This window comes from Lithobates pipiens, unplaced genomic scaffold, assembly GCF_037356315.1.
Source record: "Lithobates pipiens isolate NorthernLeopardFrog02 unplaced genomic scaffold, aLitPip1_a1.2 Scaffold_18, whole genome shotgun sequence".
Classification (NCBI taxonomy): Eukaryota; Metazoa; Chordata; class Amphibia; order Anura; family Ranidae; genus Lithobates; species Lithobates pipiens.
This window is the reverse complement of record NW_027507758.1, coordinates 323,558,013-323,576,341: the sequence shown is the minus strand read 5'-3', so window position 1 is coordinate 323,576,341 and position 18,329 is coordinate 323,558,013. Positions and strand designations below refer to the sequence as shown.

The 18,329-nt window shown below is 43.3% G+C and overlaps 1 protein-coding gene across 3 annotated transcripts in view; it reads right to left on the bottom strand.

Moving 5' to 3' along the window:
* RARS2 (arginyl-tRNA synthetase 2, mitochondrial) overlaps positions 1 to 18,329 on the bottom strand; it is a 91,769-nt gene that overhangs the window by 61,927 nt on the left and 11,513 nt on the right. For all 3 annotated transcript variants that reach the window (XM_077487277.1, XM_077487278.1, XM_077487279.1), the window contains 5 exons: positions 15,958 to 16,041; positions 14,617 to 14,714; positions 13,267 to 13,322; positions 13,010 to 13,093; positions 615 to 691 (listed from right to left, as the gene is read on the bottom strand). In XM_077487277.1, coding sequence (XP_077343403.1) covers positions 615 to 691; positions 13,010 to 13,093; positions 13,267 to 13,322; positions 14,617 to 14,714; positions 15,958 to 16,041 — 399 coding nt within the window. The remainder of the gene's footprint in view (positions 1 to 614; positions 692 to 13,009; positions 13,094 to 13,266; positions 13,323 to 14,616; positions 14,715 to 15,957; positions 16,042 to 18,329) is intronic.

Genomic DNA, 18,329 nt, shown 5'->3' with positions numbered 1-18,329 from the left:
TAATTGAATCGAGATCATTCACAAGCTCCTCCCATGTAGTTCTGGACTGATCCCTCACTTTTCTCATGATCATCCTTACTTAACCCATGAGGAAAAATCTTGCATGGAGCTCCAGAATGAGAGCGATTGAGGGTCAATCTTGTATTTCTTCTATTTGCGAATAATCGCTCCAACAGTCGTCTTCTTCTCACCAAGATTCTTGCTGATGGTCTTGTAGCCCATTCCAACCTTGGGCAGGTCTACAATCTTGTCCCCGACGTCCTTTGACAGCTCTTTGGTCTTGCCCATGATGGTGAAGTTTGAATGAAATAAAAATTCTGTGGACCACATACCGCAGCCAGTCTGTGGGAGCCAGAATTATTGTTGGTTTGTAGGGGATCAAATACTTTGTTTATTCACTGAGCTACAAATCAATTCACTTGTATCATGTTTTTTCTAGATTTTTGGTTGATATTCTGTCTTCATTTAAAATACACCTATGATAGACCCTTAATTTCTTTGTAAGTGGGTGAACTTACAAAATCTGCAGGGGGTCAAATTATTATTTTCCCCACTGTTTCCAGCAGGATCAGCAGTATATGGACTAGCTGTGATTTATTGCAAATACAACTTACCTCAAAAAGGTGTTGTAAAGGATTAGCTCTAAGTTTCTCTTCACATCCATACTTGCTGAATCCAGCACCCAATAGACCTAGATTAAGAGAGGTTTGAAAACTATCAGAAAAATGTTTATACTATATATATTCCATTTACTTGTTTTCTGTCAAAATCATTTCAACTCTTATGTGGTGCTACAGAACTATTAACCAAGAATAACCACCTCTCACCCGGTGCATCATCCCACTCCTGGCAGTCATGCTCTGTCTTGGGTCCATGCAGTGGCACGATCTGTGAACGGCCAGCGTAGTGTTTATTACCTCTTCCTGCTACCTATTCTAACCCTTGCCTGTTTATCGACTACATTCCTGCGTGCTGTCAGGACCAGTCATTTGCCTGTTGCTGACCATATGTCTTCCTGCACCTGAACTAATCCATCTACACATCCCTCCGACTATGTTCCTGTGAGACACCAATCCAGGTCATCCCCTGTGGACAACTGCATCCCCCTGAAACCACAGGAACTCTTGTGCTTCCTTTCTTCAGCCTCCTGTACTTGGCTTATAGGAACTGGGACTACTATAGGCAACATTAAAAAGGGGTTGTAAACCCTCATGTTTTTTTAACGTAATGCAGCCCCCCCCCCTCCCCATTATGCTTACCTGAACACTGTCATCCTCCAGCTGGGTTTTGCATTCTATGTGAATGGACAAAGATACAGGACTCGGGAGCTCATCCGTATGGGTGTCCACCATAGGAGAGCCTTCTCCAACATGGAAACTCAATGCTGGGGAGGAGCCACCAGCACCGTTGAGGGACCCCAGAAGAGGTGGATTGGCGGCCACTCTGCAAAACTAACTGCGTAGTGGCGGTAAGTATGACTTTTTTTTTTTTTTTTTTTTAAATAACACACACACAGGTTTACAAGCCCTTTAAGGTCTGGTTCACACCAATGCATGTTTTAGTACATTTTCAGTTTTGCAGAAACACACGACAGTCCATTTAACATGGTTTCCTAGGAGTCATGTTTACTTCGGTGCATTTTATGGAAAGGGCCAGGGACTTTTTTTTTTCAGATTTTTGGTTATATAGACTTCAATGGATCAAAAACGTTTATTGAAAATGAAAACTGCAACCTGTATAGGTGTGAACCAGGCCTCAGTGTTAATTTTGGCAGCAAATTTGAATTTAGTTTTAGTCTTAGGACTAAAATAGCATTTTATTTTTAGTCTTCTGCAAGTGCTTTAGTCATAGTCAACTAAATCCCCAGTACATTTTAGTTGGCTAAAAATAGAATGGGTTTAGTTACATTGTAATGTATTTTTTTTTTTTTTTTTTTTTTTAGTATTTCTCTACAATTTCCAAATTCCTTATATACTCCTGGAGTGAAAAATCGAATAAGTTGATATTTATGGTAATAAGGTTTGAACGCGACACAGATTTAGTCGTTATACAAAGTCTTTAAGGTGCTAGTTCATACCAGACGCAGTTCCGATCAGTTCAGTGTGCTTTTTTTCTGCACTAAAAATGCATGCAGTGTTTTCCATGTATTCCAATGACTCTAGTTCATAGCACGCAGTCAGTTTCCTTTGCAGAAACTGATGGGAAACTGACTGCATGGTGTGAACTAGAGTCATTGGAATACATGGAAATTACTGCGCATTGCATTTTGTGTAGAAAAAAAAAAAAAAAAAAAAAAGGTGTACAGAACTGCATCTGGCATGAACTGGCCCTAAAAAGGTAAACAAAGTTTCTTTACAAGAACATTGCTTTTTAGACAGAAGTGTAATGTTACAATAAAAAAAAAAAAAAACTCCTTGTGCGATGCCACCATGCATTGCAAATTTACATAAACTTATATATAATGTTGAGAGGGCTGTTTATGTTATCTTCAGGCCTAAATTGATTTTTTTAAGCATGGGTGCGAAAACAGCTCTGGCAGCAAAATGTCAATCCTGCACAGATCAGACAGTGTGCTGGTATTTGTGCTGATCTAGCATTTTAGGATCTCAAGAAATGAGATAGTCAGTATAACATAACTGATACATTTTCTTGTTTATACACACACACACACACACACACACACACACACCATAGTTTGTAGACTAAAAAACGCTAAATATTATACACCAATTTTGGTTATATTTGCCAGTAAAAGAAAAAAAAAAAAAAAACACAACACTGTCTGCCCAGTTTTAGGCTGGTTTTCATCTTGACTTTTTATGGAAGAAAATACTGCTCTCCAAAACATCAGTTTTCATTTTTATTGAGTAAAGAGGGCACCAAAGAAATCTGATGCATTTGACAAACCCAGTATGTAATATCATTTACAAAGTGTGAACAAGTCGCTGCCTTACACACCTGAGACACAGACGCTTGATATCGGAAAGCCCAAGAGGTCCCAATTGCCCTGGTGGAATGGGCCGTGACAGGAAAGGGGGGGCACCTGCCCCTTCAAGGCGTAAGCCTGGACCACGATCTTTCTGATCCACCTTGAGACGGTGGTCGATGAGAGCTCCTGCACTTTTTTCGGACCAGCGACCGAAACGAACAGAGAATCTGACTTTCGAAAGGGAGCCGTGGCGGACAGATATACCCTTAGTGCTCGGACCACATCCAGGGAATGGAGGGCCACCTCCTTAGGATGTGCCAGCTTAGGACACAGAGATGGTAACACAATGTCCTCATTGAGATGAAAAGCCGAAACCACCTTTCGGAAGAAAAGAAGGTTGTGGATGCAACACCACCTTATCCTTGTGGAAAACCAGATAGGGCAACTTGCAAGACAAGGCCTCCAACTCAGAAACCCTCCTGGCAGATGCAATGGCCACTAGAAAGACCACTTTCTGGGAAAGAGTCAACAAGGGAATTTCCCTGATGTTCTCAAACGGCGATTTCTGAAGCACCGATAGCACCAGGTTCAGATCCCATGGAGGCAAGGGTGGTCACACCGGAGGGAGTACATGTGGAACCCCTTGCCCAAAAGGTGCTTACCAACGAGTGAGACGCCAGGGGTCATTGGAAAAATAAATAAATAAATAAATAAATAAATAAAACAGCCAAGGCTGATATCTGTCCCTTGATGGTGCTTAAGGCCAGTTTCTGGTTCACTCCTTGCTGTAAGAACAGCGGGATCCTGGAAATGGAATAGGTGCGCGGACGTCACCCCATCTCCTCACACATGGAGATATAAGCCTTCCAGGTACGATGGTATATCTTCAGAGAAGAAGATTTACGTGCTCTCAGCATAGTGGAGCTGACAGAGTCCGACAGACCTCGGTTCCATAGCACCTGGCTTTCAACAGCCATGCCGTTAAATCCAGTGACGGTAAAGCAAGATGGGAGTATCGGACCTTGCGTTAGGAGGTCTTCTCGTATCGGCAACCGCCATGGAGCATCCACCACCAGGTGTACCAAGTCGGCGTACCAAGAAAGCTGGGGCCAATCTGGGGCGATCAGTATCACTGGAATCCCCTCGGCCTCCACTCTACGAAGCAGACGAGGCAATAGTTTGAGCGGAGGGAAGGCATAAATCAGCCGGTACTGCTCCAATGGAGCCACCAACGCATCTGACGTGACCGCCCAAGGATCTCTTGTCCTGGACACGAACCTCCGCACCTTTCAGTTGAGTCAAGAGGCCAGAAGATCCACATCTGGTGTGCCTCACTGCAGGCAAAGAAGCCTGAACACCTCTGGATGCAATGACCATTCTCCTGGGTCCAGCATCTGGCGACTTAAGATAGCCGCCTGCCCGTTTTCTACTCCCGGGATGTATATGGCCGACAGGGCCAGTACAGGTCGCTCAGCCCACAGGAGGATGTGAGCGACCTCTCGTGCTGCAGCCGAGCTTCTTTTTTTTTCTTGATGGTTGACATATGTCACAGCTGTGCCGTTGTCTGACTGGATCCTGAACGGACGCCCTCGTAGCCTCATTGACCATGTGGAGAGACATAGCCTGATCGCTTGAAGCTCGAGCACACTGATCGGCAATTGGGATTCTTCCCTCGACCAGAGGCCCTGGGTCGACTGTACCCCCAGCACTCCACCCCAGCTGGACAGGCTGTCGTCCGTTGTGATCACCATCCAATGAAGAGGCAGGAATGATTTCCCGGACCGAAGGGCCGGAGACCTCAGCCACCAGAGAAAGGAGTCTCTGACTAACTGGCTGACCCGAATCTGCTGTTCCAGGAATAACGGAGATTTGTCCCATTTGGACAATATCTCCTTCTGCAAGACTCTGGTGTGAAATTGGGCATACGGTACCGCCTCGAAGGAGGCTACCATGAGGCCCAGAACTCGCATGCAAAAATGCAGCGAACACCTACGGTTCATCAACAGCTTCACCGTGGCTCTGAGTCTGCAATTTATCTGAAGGGAGAAACACTCTCGCTTCCACGTCCAGCAGTAAACCCAGGCACTCCAGGCGTTGGGTAGGCACTACTACTGACTTTTTGAGGTTCAGCACCCACCCAAATTCTTGCAGAGTTTGCATGGTGATCACCACATCCTCCCTTAATTCTGAGACGGAAGCTGATCTCAGAAGGAGATTGTCCAGGTAACCCACGACTGCGATCCCACGTTGTTGTAGCAATGCCAAAATTGGAGCCAATACCTGGTGAAGACTTGGGATGCTGAAGTCAAGTCAAAGGGGAGAGCCACAAACTGTTAGTGCTCTTTCCACTGCAAACCACAGAAACCTCTGATGCCTGAGGCATATGGGTATATGCAAGTATGCGTCTGTGACAGAGGCTTTTGGAGGGGACTGAATGCGAGCCTCTTGCTGATTGATCATGGGCCCTGGCATTTGGGGGAATGGTGTTCTTTGTGAGCTGTATGCCTGGGGACCCTCGAGGTGGTGCTACTTTGGATTCAAGTCCATGTCCCCCCAAAACAGAATCTGGGAACCCTGAATAGGACACATTATAGTGATGGCCCTCATAATGTTGAGGCTCATAGAAGGTGCTGATGTCATCAACTCAGGCCACCTGTCTGTTGTCTGCTAGAATGTGTTTATTGTAAATAAGTCTAGTATAGGATCTAAGAGTCATTAGATCACTATTGTTGTTTGTGTTAATTAGCTCTGCTATTGTGTAAAGGAGATCTGTGTTGATTTGTGAAATGTTGATTGTGTCTTCTGAGCTACAAGATGGCAAGTCTGGCCTAAAGGTCATGTCTGTCATCTAGGCTGCCTAAAGGATTAGTAATTAACTCATGTTAATTAGGTCTGGTCACCGGTGTATTTTAAGAGTAATATGAGCAGGAGGTATGCACCTCTTCTTTTACTGTATATAAGGCCTGTATTCCTTCCAATAAAGATGCATTCCTGTTTGAACCTCAATACAGAGCCTCGTCTCGTATTTGGGGGAAAATTATTCGAATGGGTTTCTGGTTTGGCTGATCGGAGTGTTCAGTAGCTGCCTTGGTGTTTGGGAAGGGAATGTCCTTAATGACTAACACCTTTCATACTTGGGGTGTCGTTACAGAGTCCTGGATGTCCAAAAGATGTCAGGGAGACCCCTTGATGGAGTGCAGCGACTATGGAGCGAACTGATTCCATTCTGAACCTTTGTACTTTCACAAAGCAATTGAGGGCTTTTAGGTCCAGGATTGGACGTACCCCTTACTTTTTGAGGACTACAAACAGATTGGAGTAGAATCCCTGAAACCTTTCCGGTTTTGGAACAGGCACTATCACCCTGCAGCTGAACAGGTTTTTTTTTTTTGTGCATTTATATTCATATCCACATAGATATTTATCATTATTACTTTTATTTTTTCTCCACCTGCAAGCACTTTTCATGACAACACCAGGGTGTTTTCACTCTACATCATTGCGGGGTCACCTGCAACACCATTTTATGTAAAATTCATCACATAATTAAATCACTATTTGGTAGTTTTAATAATCGATACTAAATGAATAATTACATTAACTATTAATTAACATAACATAAATAATGAGCACGTGGTGCATACTAAAATTGCATCTCATGCCTTCTGATTTTGTTTTACCTGTTGCCTGTGCATCTACACACAAAAAAAATACATTTGCTAGGTTTATGCGAGTAACAATACAAAACCATGATTATGTCAACCATTACTTTCAGGTGCCTTGCTCCCCCAATAGTGGACACTCTTGCTGCTGTGGGTGGACTCTAACACTGCCACCACTTGTAGACCGGTGGGCTCTGTGGCCGGACCCCCCCCTACCCCCACCTAGGTGGGTAGGCGTGGTGTGGACGTAAATACAGTGATTCCTGGAATCACCTTCGGGGAAGAAGCTTGTTTGGGGCTTTTAGAATAAAAGACTCTGGTTTATGTGGAAAGGACTCTTCCGGTAAAGGGTAAACATTATTGGTTAATGTATATGAATATATAACCGCTATATAGCCCAATGTTAAAATAATTGTCATCTTGATATGCCTGCAGAAATGCGGAGATAAGAGAAAAAAATCCCCCCTGAAGGCCGTAAATCGTCCAAGGCTGAAATTAAATTGGGGTATTAAGCATGCTAGATGGTTATTGAAATTACAAAATGGATATTGATTTGACTACTTTTTACTCTTTTAGAATGAATGTATGAATTATATTTGTACTTTTATCTTTACCACAGTAGCATCTATTGTCTGCTGTACACCAGAGCTCACATTTTAATTCCTGCATGTATTGTATATGGTTTTACTAGTTTTTTGACCAATAAAACCAAGTACATTTTTATGAATCTTTTGCATCCTCATTGCTGCTAAAAAACCCAGTGGGGAAGTCAGGAGCAAGAGTATGCTGGGAGGGAAAAAAAATCTGTTTGGTGGCCAAGAGAGGAACTCTATCTTGTAGCCCGATTAAATTAGTTCGCAGACCCATTGGTCGGACAGCCGAGAGGCCCACCGAGCTGCAAACTCCCGAAGGCGACCCCCCACCTGGGTGATGGGCGGGGGAAAACCTTCATGCATTAGTACTTTTGCTCGCAGGCTTACGAGGCCAGGGATGCTTTTGTCGGACTGGGAGCACTTACCTGAAGTCCTAGGTGGACGAAAATCCCTCTGAGTGGAAAAGGAGGGCCCTTGCCTGCGGCGTGGCTCCTTATCCTTCATGGACTGTGGGAGCAACGTGCTCTTCCCACCTGTGACATTCTTAATAACGTCATCCAGCGAAGCTCCAAATATCCACTCACCAAAGGAATGGTAAATCCGTCAAAAAAAAAAAAAAAAAAGAAAAAAGCCTTAAGATGCCTGGTCCGCAGACCAGCATTTCAGCCAGATCAGGCGCCACAGCACCACTGCTGATACCGATGCTCTGGAGAGCAGGGGAAGTGTATCCAGGGCGGCATCACAGACATACTTGAGGCCGTGCACTAACTGGTTCTATACAGACTGGAGGAGACTGTTGCTTCTCCAATTCACGGTGCAATCGTTTTGCCCACTCAGTGAGGGTCTGTGACACTAATGCCGTGGCCAGTACTGGTCGTAGCACTGTCCCCACCACCAGAAACATGGACCGGGCTACTACGTCCTTAAATGCAGGAGCCCCCTCTACTGGGATTGTGGTTACTTTGTTTAACCTGGATACTGGGGGGGTCTACAACCGCACAGTTGGTGATAAGTGCTCCAATTAGAGCTTTCTCTTGTGCGGACCGGACACGGAATCATCCTTGCTGTCGGATCGGTTCTGGTCAGCGTCCTCTGACACACTAGAACCGTGGCCGCCAGTCACTGCGGGGCCAGAGTATGAGCGCTCTCCCTGGAGGACTGGAGGATGGGGGGCAGGGGCCGTTTTTTACCCCCCCTGCAACGAACGTTTCAAGGACCACCGACCAAAGGCACTGCACTATTTGGCGAGCCGGTTGCAATTGCAGGGAGGTCTGGGGAAGAAACGCCAGTTTCTGATGCCATGCTGACCCACCCCCTCTGCTACCCTTGGGGACATAGGACAAGATGCTCAATCCCACCCTCCTAGCTAATAACAGAGTGAGGGGCCCTACTGCAGGACTCCCCACCCTGACTGAGTGCAGCACCATGCTGTTGCTGATAGCTGTGTCCTGTGTCAGCTCACAAGTGTCCAGGAACAAAAACTGTGCTGTTCTGAGGCACAGGGGGCCAGCGCTGGGGAGAAAAACTGCGCTGAGGCTAAAAGAAAAATGGCCGCCAGCCATCATTGTATATATAAAAAAAAAAAAAAACACACAACACACACACCACACAGGGAAAATGTCCGCCAGGCTCCGAGAAAATGGCAGACGACTATGCTTCTCACAGAGGCTAACAGAAAATGGGCGACGATCATGCTGTACACAGATTATACAGAAAATGGCAGCGGTCAGCGATATGGCGGCGGCACGTGCAGAGCCCACAGACACCAGCAGAGAGACAGATGACAGCCAGCGCAGCCCCCAGCCAAGAATCAGAGCCCTCTCCAGAGGACCCCCGGCCCAGGTACATACACCGCACTACAGCCCAGTCATGCAGCATCCCCCAAAGGGGGGGGGGGAATAAAGGGACAGGGAGAGAAGAAAGGGAGAAGAGGGACCCCCTAATCAACCTCCCAGGGAATGCCCAGCTGCTCTGTGCTCTCCGAGGCAGGGAGAGCTGTACTTGCCATCCGGACGAGCTGGAGGCATCCTATCACAGACCCACACCCGAGCAGTACGGTGTCGCTGCTGGCCATGGCACACTGTGACAAAGACATCCGTAGTCTGGTCATGTGTGTGTGCCCCGGAGCATGAAGCTGACTGGCCACCCCTTGAGCCTGAGGGGCATGTCGTGACCGACCCAGAGCGTAGCTAGGGCCTGTGCACGCAGGATGGCCAGGCTGGGGAGACTACAAGGATCTATATTATCCAGCCGGCTGTTGAAAGAAGATCACAGGATCAATATCTTGCGCAAAAGGCAAAATCCAGACAAAAATTGCCAGGACCGATGGGAGCCTAGGTCCTTCTCCTTCACTAGGCAGAAAAAAAAACAGCTGCAGGAAGCAGGCTGAGGGGTTATAGCCAGAGGGACCGTCCCCCCTGGGCGGAACTGTACAGTTCTGTTTTTCACATGTATTACATGTTCTGGGAGAGAACCACCGCTCCAGGTAAGTCCACAAATCCAAGAAAACAGACCCTCCAGGAATGGAGAAACCCAGGTGCAGGCACGGCATATACTTGTTGCAAATAATTTAAGAACTCTGGATGGCCGCACTCCAAGATAAATTCAAATGCCTTTTATTCGTGAAGCAAAATCACACAAAAGTGGGTCACAACAAAGCACAATAACTAACGCGTTTCACACTACCAAGAGTGCTTACTCATAGCTTTACGGTCAAGATTACTGGAGCTGTGTCCGTCAACGAACGAAAGAAAACTAGAGTCTCCAGTCGTACTTCTGTCGATGAAAGCCTTTTCGGCATCTAACAGGGTAGGCTGGAGTTTCACGTTAGATACCTTGAAACATGTAGGCATTGGTAACAGGATGACGCCATGGATTTCTGCATTTTGCCATCATCCAAAGGCGAAAAGTAAATGTAGAACTATCCACCACTTTTGAATTATTTAATGGTACCAGGCAGGGATGCCCTCTCTCCAATGCTATTTGTAATAGCTTTGGAACCCCTGCTGGCTGTGATTCGTAAAAACGCAGACATCAGAGGGGTGATAATAGGGGACGAGGAGTATAAAGTGGTATGCAGGTGATGTACTCATTTACATTTCCGATCCTAGGAGCTTGACCAGTATGGGAAGATCTCAAACTTTAAGATAAACACAGCTAAGTCGGAGATTCTGAATAGGACAACTACAAAGAACAGCAGGCAATACAACCTAAATTCCCACTTTGTATGGTGTAGGGAGGAACTAGGATACCTTGGAGTTAACAGCATCCCCAATGACGCTGTTTAAGGTTAACTATATCCCAATCCTAAATAAGATTAAGGAGTAACTGAGTTTTGAGACACACACCCCTCTTACAACTAGGGAGAATAAATGTGTTAAAAATTTATATTTTGCCTAAGCCAATATACATATTTCAAATTATGCCAATTGCTGTACCCCAGGAATACTTTGGGAAATTAAGATCGTATTAAAATATATTTGGGCACAAACGACCAAGGATCTCCCATGCGGTGTTAGCAAAGGTACCCAATTTTAAAAAGTATTACACCAGGCAATCATTTTACAGTTAATGGATTGGATGTACAATCGAGAAGTTAAAAGTTGGGTGGAGATTGAACTAGCACAAAGTTAGATTGATTTAAGCAAGATGGTATGTATTCCACAGGAATTAGCCAAAAGCAAAGACTCAGTGATTATAAGCACTTTTAGGGTATGGGATGGCCTTTGTAGGCTATATAAGTGGGAATATAATGGACCCTTAATTTCAGTATTTCACTAAACGACACAAATTACCTTAAACAAGTAGAAGAAGAATACTTGTATTTTGTTAAATGGGCAAAAAAAAAGCAAGAGGTTATACAGGTAGAGGATGTGATGAAGGAATATAATTTTTTGAATTTTAAACAAAAATGGGGAAGTATGCCACTAAATTGGTGGGGGTACACATACACAATTATCTCACTTTTTACCATCACTAACACAGCCGCTATGGAAGGGGGGGGGGGAATAGAATTTGAGATTGTGACAGATCCTATCCCACACTCCGCTTGAGTGCTTCCATCAGTATATCCCGCTTCCTCCAGTCTGACCGTCAGAGAAATATATTATCATAGCTGCATTGAATACAAGTCTAGCCGAAAATAGCTTGTAGACTCTTGAATGCTTTATTGGACAGAATACAGCCTTTTTATACAAGGGGTTAGATAACGAGGTAGGACTGGTTCATGGCTACTCCACCCTCCCCTATAACAACAACTTAAAAAGACAATTACATAATGAACATGTTAATTAACACAGCACTTAAGGCAGCCTAGGCGACCAGACAGTCAGTCTCCGCAGGTCAATGTGATCAGCTCTTTCAAGGATCATGTATTGTTCAGAATTAACAACCAAGAATAATCTTTGGTCATGTACAGGTTTCCCAGAGTCTGTGTGTCTTGGGGGACATGGACCTGAAAATAAAGTGACACCACCTCCAGGGTACCCAGGCATACAGCTCACAAAGAGCACCATCCCCCCAAATGCCAGGGCCCATAATCACAAGGCAAGAGGCTAGCATTCAGTCCTCTCCAAAAGCCTCTGTCCCGGCTAGGTCTGTCACAGAGATCAATAGTTTCCCCTTATGCACAAAGTATATCCAAAATATATAAGATACTGGTGAATGAAGTAGAACCGGTATACCCGCCATATCTAAGTAAATGGGAACAAGAACTAGGGCCCATACAAGATGAGGAAATAAAAAGAAATAGGAAAGTCCTGAGACTGGCTTGCTTTTCATTGATTAATGCTAAGACAATAGAGATGCGTTTTAAGCTTCTTGCTAGTTGGTACCTTGTCCCGCAGAGAGCGCAAAGGTTCAGAGCAGACACGCCCCCAACATGCTGGAGGGGGTGAAATGCCCTGGCAACCTTTGTGCATCTGTAGTAGGAATGCATAAAATATACAGCCCTACTGGGAGGGGATTATTAAGGCAAATTTACAGGAGAACACATACAAGCAGAACCATGGTGCTGTCTGTTCTAGGATACAAAAAACAAAACAAAAATAAAAAAAAACATGGACGCTCAATACAGGAATACTCTAGTTCCCCATTTATTAAATGTGGCTAAAAGTCTGATACAGAGATACTGGTGAATACCAGATATCCCATGTAGGTGTGAATGGATTGTAAAGATTTATTGGGTAAGATCCATTGAAGAAAAAAAAAAAAAAAAAAAAAAAAAAAAAAAATGTATACAGGGGAGGACTCCTTAGAGAAAGTATTATGCTGCTATCTAGGGGAAGTGGTTGCATTTGAAAATAATCTAGAGGATTATGCTGGAGGTTTGAGAATGTTGATAGAATGGGGAATTAAGATGAGCCACTGGGGACCACGGGGAGTGGCCCAGACCTCGAGATTGGTATGAACGATAACCCTATAACGTTCTGCTCCACTGTTTGGTAGCGCACATTTTGAGTCATGCTAACTCATTGAAGAATGTGGACTTTAAAGGGTTAAGGCAAATTTAGGGGGAGCTGGAGGCATAGGGGTGTTCTCTTTTTTTTTTTCCTGCTATTGGGGTGGGGGTAAGGGATATGGGAAGGCCAATGGGAATGATTTTGAATTGGATTTATATGGGATGTATTGGATTTAGCATTTAAAAAACAAACAGTACAAATATTGAATATACATTATAAACACACATTATATTAATATATTAATTATATATACACACACACACACACACACACACACACACACATATACATACATATACACACACTCAATAGGTATAGATTTACCACAAAAGCATTCATTGCTTTAATATGCTTAGTGACACTCACCAAACTGAAAGCCCCAGTCACCCAGGTAATTCATTCTTATAACTTTACAACCAACTGCCTCCTTCAGATTAGCAATAAAGTTTCCTGGAAACAGAAAAAAAATAAAAATAAACTATTAAGGTTCAGACATTCTTCATTTGGTGTAAAAGAGGATGAAGATAGTGTAGAGCTGGGAAATTATAGATTTATAAGAAAGCCAGGCCATCTCAAATCAACACAATTTTGATAGGAAATGAAACAAAAGAAGTGTTTCTCACCAATTATTGTGGAACGCAAGTGTCCAACATGAAATTTTTTGGCAATATTTGGTGAACTGCAAAGGTAAGCAAACAAGACAACTTAAGAGGTTTTTTTTTCCATTATTTTACAACAGACAAAAGTTTTTTTTTTTTTCAAATAACGTTTTATTCAATATATCTGCAATACACTTGAAACAAGAAAGGATAAGCAATGTACAGTATAAATTCGCTCATTAAAAGATAACATTTTTTTTATTTTTTTAAGTTTTGGGCAGATTGGAAGAGGGGTTAGGTTTTTTTTGTCTACCTTCACTACCTAGTAATCACTGACCTAGTGCTAGCATTAAGCCAGTCACACCTGAAAAGCCTTGTTATCACATGGCGCTAAGATCAAGATGACAGATAAGTCTGCGCGTAAAAAATAAAATAAAATCTGCAGTGGCAGCTCATTGGCTCGCTTTAGACTGCTGAGTATGAGAATTTTTTAAATAGAAAATATTAACATGTGTGCTTTCTACTCATTGAACATCTTTAGTGGTGTCAAGAGAAAGTGTAACAACAATATACAGTATATGACACTAAGATCACAAAAATTACTGACTTTTTTAAGCTAATTTTTTTAAATGCCCAACATCTGGACTGTTTTAAACACTGTTGCACTATCGAGGAGAATAGGAATAATTTTAAAACGAAAATCGTTGTCATGTGTTGTGCATACTGAACGCATAGTAGAGCTGCACGATTAATCATTAAAAACATTCACGATCTTAATCTGGCATTTCCACAATTCATGTAACAAGTGCAGAGCTTACAGCTGTCAAAAAAACATAAAAATAAATAAATAAATAAAAAAGGGCCAGCCACAGCTGATGGATAAAAAGAAACATTGTATCATTTGGTTCCTTTACATCAAAAGGGATGAAATTCAGTCTGCAAATCAGGGCAGTTTAACCACTTAAAGACTAAGCCTTTTTATGACACTTGATGCTTACAAGATAAAAATCAGTATTTTTTGCTAGAAATATTATATATGTTTTGCAGCAGAGACCCTGGAGAATAAAATGGTAGCTGTTGCAATATTTTATGTCACACTGTGTTTGTGCAGCAGTCTTACAAAAGAAAATGTCAAATTAAATAAAAAAAACAAACAAAACACACAAACACACCACAGTAAGGTTAGCGACATTTTTTTTTATACAAATGTGAAAGATGTTACACTGAGAATCGTGTTCTTTATTCTAAGTCAAAAAAATAAAAATAAATCACGATTCGGATTTTATCCAGAATCGTGCACCTCTAATGCATAGGCGTGTTTACTGCAAATAAAAAATCCATGGAATATAAAAGAAGCATTTTCAATAAATGTACCTGTATTCCACAAGGGTGAGGCCCCTAGGGGTGTTAGACAGCAGCTCAGAATTCATTCCATATGAGGAGCCATCTTGGTTTATTTTTCTCAATATAGTCTAAGAAATATTTGTAATTAAAAGGATTACAAATTGCAAGATCTATTGTTATGTTCAAAGCTTTTACACCTGTGTATTAACTACAATATTTAATTAGGGGTCTAAAATTAAAAGTAAAACCATGACAAACATAGGGCTCACTGGAAAACCTTTTACACAGATACATACGAGCGTTAGACCTTTCTGTACTTTCTACTAATAAAGTAGACCAGTGTTCACATTCTAGAGTCTCATAACATGGAAGTGCAAAACACAAATGGTGTTGCCAGCATGTTATAAAGACACAAGCACTCCATTGCAATAGCATGTTGTGTGACACTAGTGAACATACAATTGCTACTACACATGTGGGAAGTTCTCTTGACATGGAGAGACTACTAAGGCAGAAGGAAGCAGGTGATGTTGCCAGTGTATTAGTTTTCCTCAGGGCTTATTTCCTTAAAGTGATTGTAAAGAAAACCTTTTCTATTAAAAAAAACACTAACATGTCATACTTACCTGCTCTGTGAAGTGGTTTTGCACAGAGCAGCCCCGATCCTCCTCTTCTCGTGATCCCCGCTGGTGTTCTGGACCCCTCCCCCTTGCCGAGTGCCCTCAATATCAAGCCACTTGCTGTGGGGGGCACTCGTGTGTGCTCGCTTCCCATGCTGGCTCTCTGCGTCCATAAGAAACAGTGTGGCTCAGCCCTATCCCTGATCCTGTTTCACTTGCTGTGAATGACAGCAGTGGGAGCCAACCAGGAGGGAGAGACCCAAGGGAGCCTCTGGTCTCATGCACATCGCTGGATCGAGATCAGGCTTAGGCAAATATTGTGAGGCAGTAGAGGGGGGAGCTGCACACTGAAGGTTTTTACCTTCAATGCATAGCATGCATGAAGATGAAAAAACCTTAAGCCTTTACAACCACTTTAACTTAGCTTTAAGAATAGGAAATTTTGCAAACGAATTAGTTAAACCAATCAAGCATTACATGTCATAAAACAAATACAACTGGCTGAAAAGTGTATTTAATACATACAAAGCCCTAGAATTTTCTTTGAGAAGTCTTTATTTAGACATATCTGCAGATACATACACAGTGGTAACAGATGACAAAGGAGTGGAAGGCCACAAAGTCAGAACCATCAAAAACGAACCAGCTGTTGAGCAGCATGCCACAATTTCATTCTGAGTTTTCTGTTTTAACACAATAAGTTATTGTATTAAATATTTACTCATATGTTTAATCCACTTAGGAAACTCACCTTTGTTAATAAATCTCTGTTGATACTGAAGGTCACACATCCCCGACCAGTACCTATTTGACTTATAACAGAGTTTCCAGTCAGCTGAAATTCATAGAATTGACATGTTAGTGCTGACAAAACAATGTTTAACAAGCTACCATTTAGTCAATGAGTATTTCTATGATATTACACTTAAAAAGGTTATGGAATATCTATCTATAGTATTAACCACTTGCTTACTGGGCACTTAAACCCCCCTCCTGCCCAGACCAATTTTCAGCTTTCAGCGTTGATGCACTTTGAATGACAATTGCGCGGGCATACAACACTGTACCCAAAATGAAAGTTTTATAATTTTTTTCCCACAAATAGAGCTTTCTTTTGGTGGTATTTAATTCCAGCTGGGAGTTTTATTTTTTGCTAAACAAACAAAAAAAAGATGCAAAAAAAAAAAAAAAAAAAAAATTAAAAATCATGTTTAATAGTTTGTTATAAAATTTTGCAAACAGGTCATTTTTCTCCTTCATTGAAGTGCGCTGATGAGGCGGCACTGATAGGCTGCACTGGTGGGCACCGATAGGCACAGATAAGGTGGCACAGATAAGGCAGCACAGATAGGCAAAGATGGGCACAGATAAGATGGCACGGATGGGTGGCACTGATTGGTACCACCGATAGATGGGACTGATGGGCACTGGTAGATGACACTGATGGGCAGCACCGTTGTTGAGGCAGATTGTGGGCACTGATGGGTGGCACTGTGGGCACTGATGTGTGGCACTGTGGGCACTTTTTTATTCCTGAGGTGGCACTGGCAGGGGGCAGGTGGGCACTGGTAAGCTGTGATCGGCTCTTTTTTTCCCCCCCTCGCACTGTCAGCGCGAGGAGGAAAAATAGCCAATTACCGGCTCCGTTGTATCACATGATCAGCTGTCATCTGATCATGTGGTAAGGGGTCGGGTTCGACCCCTTGCTCGGATCCGTGGTCAGGACAGTCTCATAGACTCGCCGATCACAGAGCGCGGCTCAGGGGGCGCGCAAGCCGCCCGTGCATGGGACGACATCAATAGACGTCGTCCAGGCAAAGGAGGTCCGCGCTGTAGCCGTCATTTGGCTATAGCGCGGATCTCTAGTGGTTAAAAAACGTAATGGTGTGCTGACCCACAAAATAGATACAGCATGGGAAGAAAACTTTTTTTTTGTATTTTTTCTTTTCTTGGATTACAATGAGAGACAGTCTTAAAGTAGAAGTACCTACGCGGTTTAGGAGACATTTACACTGCATGCAACTGGTGATGTCTCTGGCACATGCACTCTGAAGGGACGGCATACAGTGCTGTCAATTCAAAGCTTTGTGCCGTGGTCCGTGACATCAGGGCCCATGCAAGAGAGTACCCACATCACGGCGCAGCCAATCAGAAGGCTGGAAGGCATGAACCTGAAAAGGAAGACTGGGTGAAGATGGTAACCCTGTCAGCAGTGACAGCTCGGCGCTGGAGGGCTTTGTTCTAAGGCAGGCATTTCACAATGTGAAAGTATGTGATGCATACTAGCACATTATGCCTTTACCTTGAAGGTAGAAAAAAAAAAAGCTGCGGCTTACTAATGCTTTAAAAAGCGTTTCTAAAGGCAGGAGTTTTTTTTAGCTTAATGCATTCTATGCAGATAAAAAAAAAACACACACACACACACAACTGTGTGTGGCAGCCTTCCCATGAATGAATGAATGAATGAAATACTTGTATAGCGCACAATGCGAACTGAATCGCCTCTAGGCGCTGTGGCGAGCTTTGATCATCTGCTAAAAGAGGAAGGTCTTGAGTTTTTTCCTAAAAGCCAGGTGATTTTCTTCCAGGCGGATGTTGATTGGTAGAGCATTCCATAGCCGAGGCCCTTGGACAGCGAATCTCCGATCACCCTTGGATTTATACCGGGCTTTGGGCACGAGGAGGAGGTTTTTGTTGGCTGATCGAAGACTGCGGTTTGGTGTGTAATGATTTATTTTCTCCATTAGGTATTGCGGAGCTTCTCTATGCATGCATTTGTGGGTGAGGCAAAGGGTCTTGAACGTGATCCGATTTTTTACGGTTAGCCAATGTAAGCTCCTCAGTGAAGGAGAAATGGATTCCCAGGGTTTTTTTCCTGTTATCAGCCTTGCCGCCGTGTTTTGGATCAGTTGTAATCGCGCAAGTTGATATTGTGGTAATCCTATGTAAAGCGAGTTTGCGTAGTCCAGTCGTGAATTAATGATTGTTCCAACTACCACTGCTTTGTCATTCTTTGGGATAAAAGGGATGAGTCTGCGAAGCATTCCCCCATCACCCTCTATTTACTTACCTGAGACCCATCTCTCTCAAGCTATGTTCATGAATGTCTAAGCCGTCCAGGAC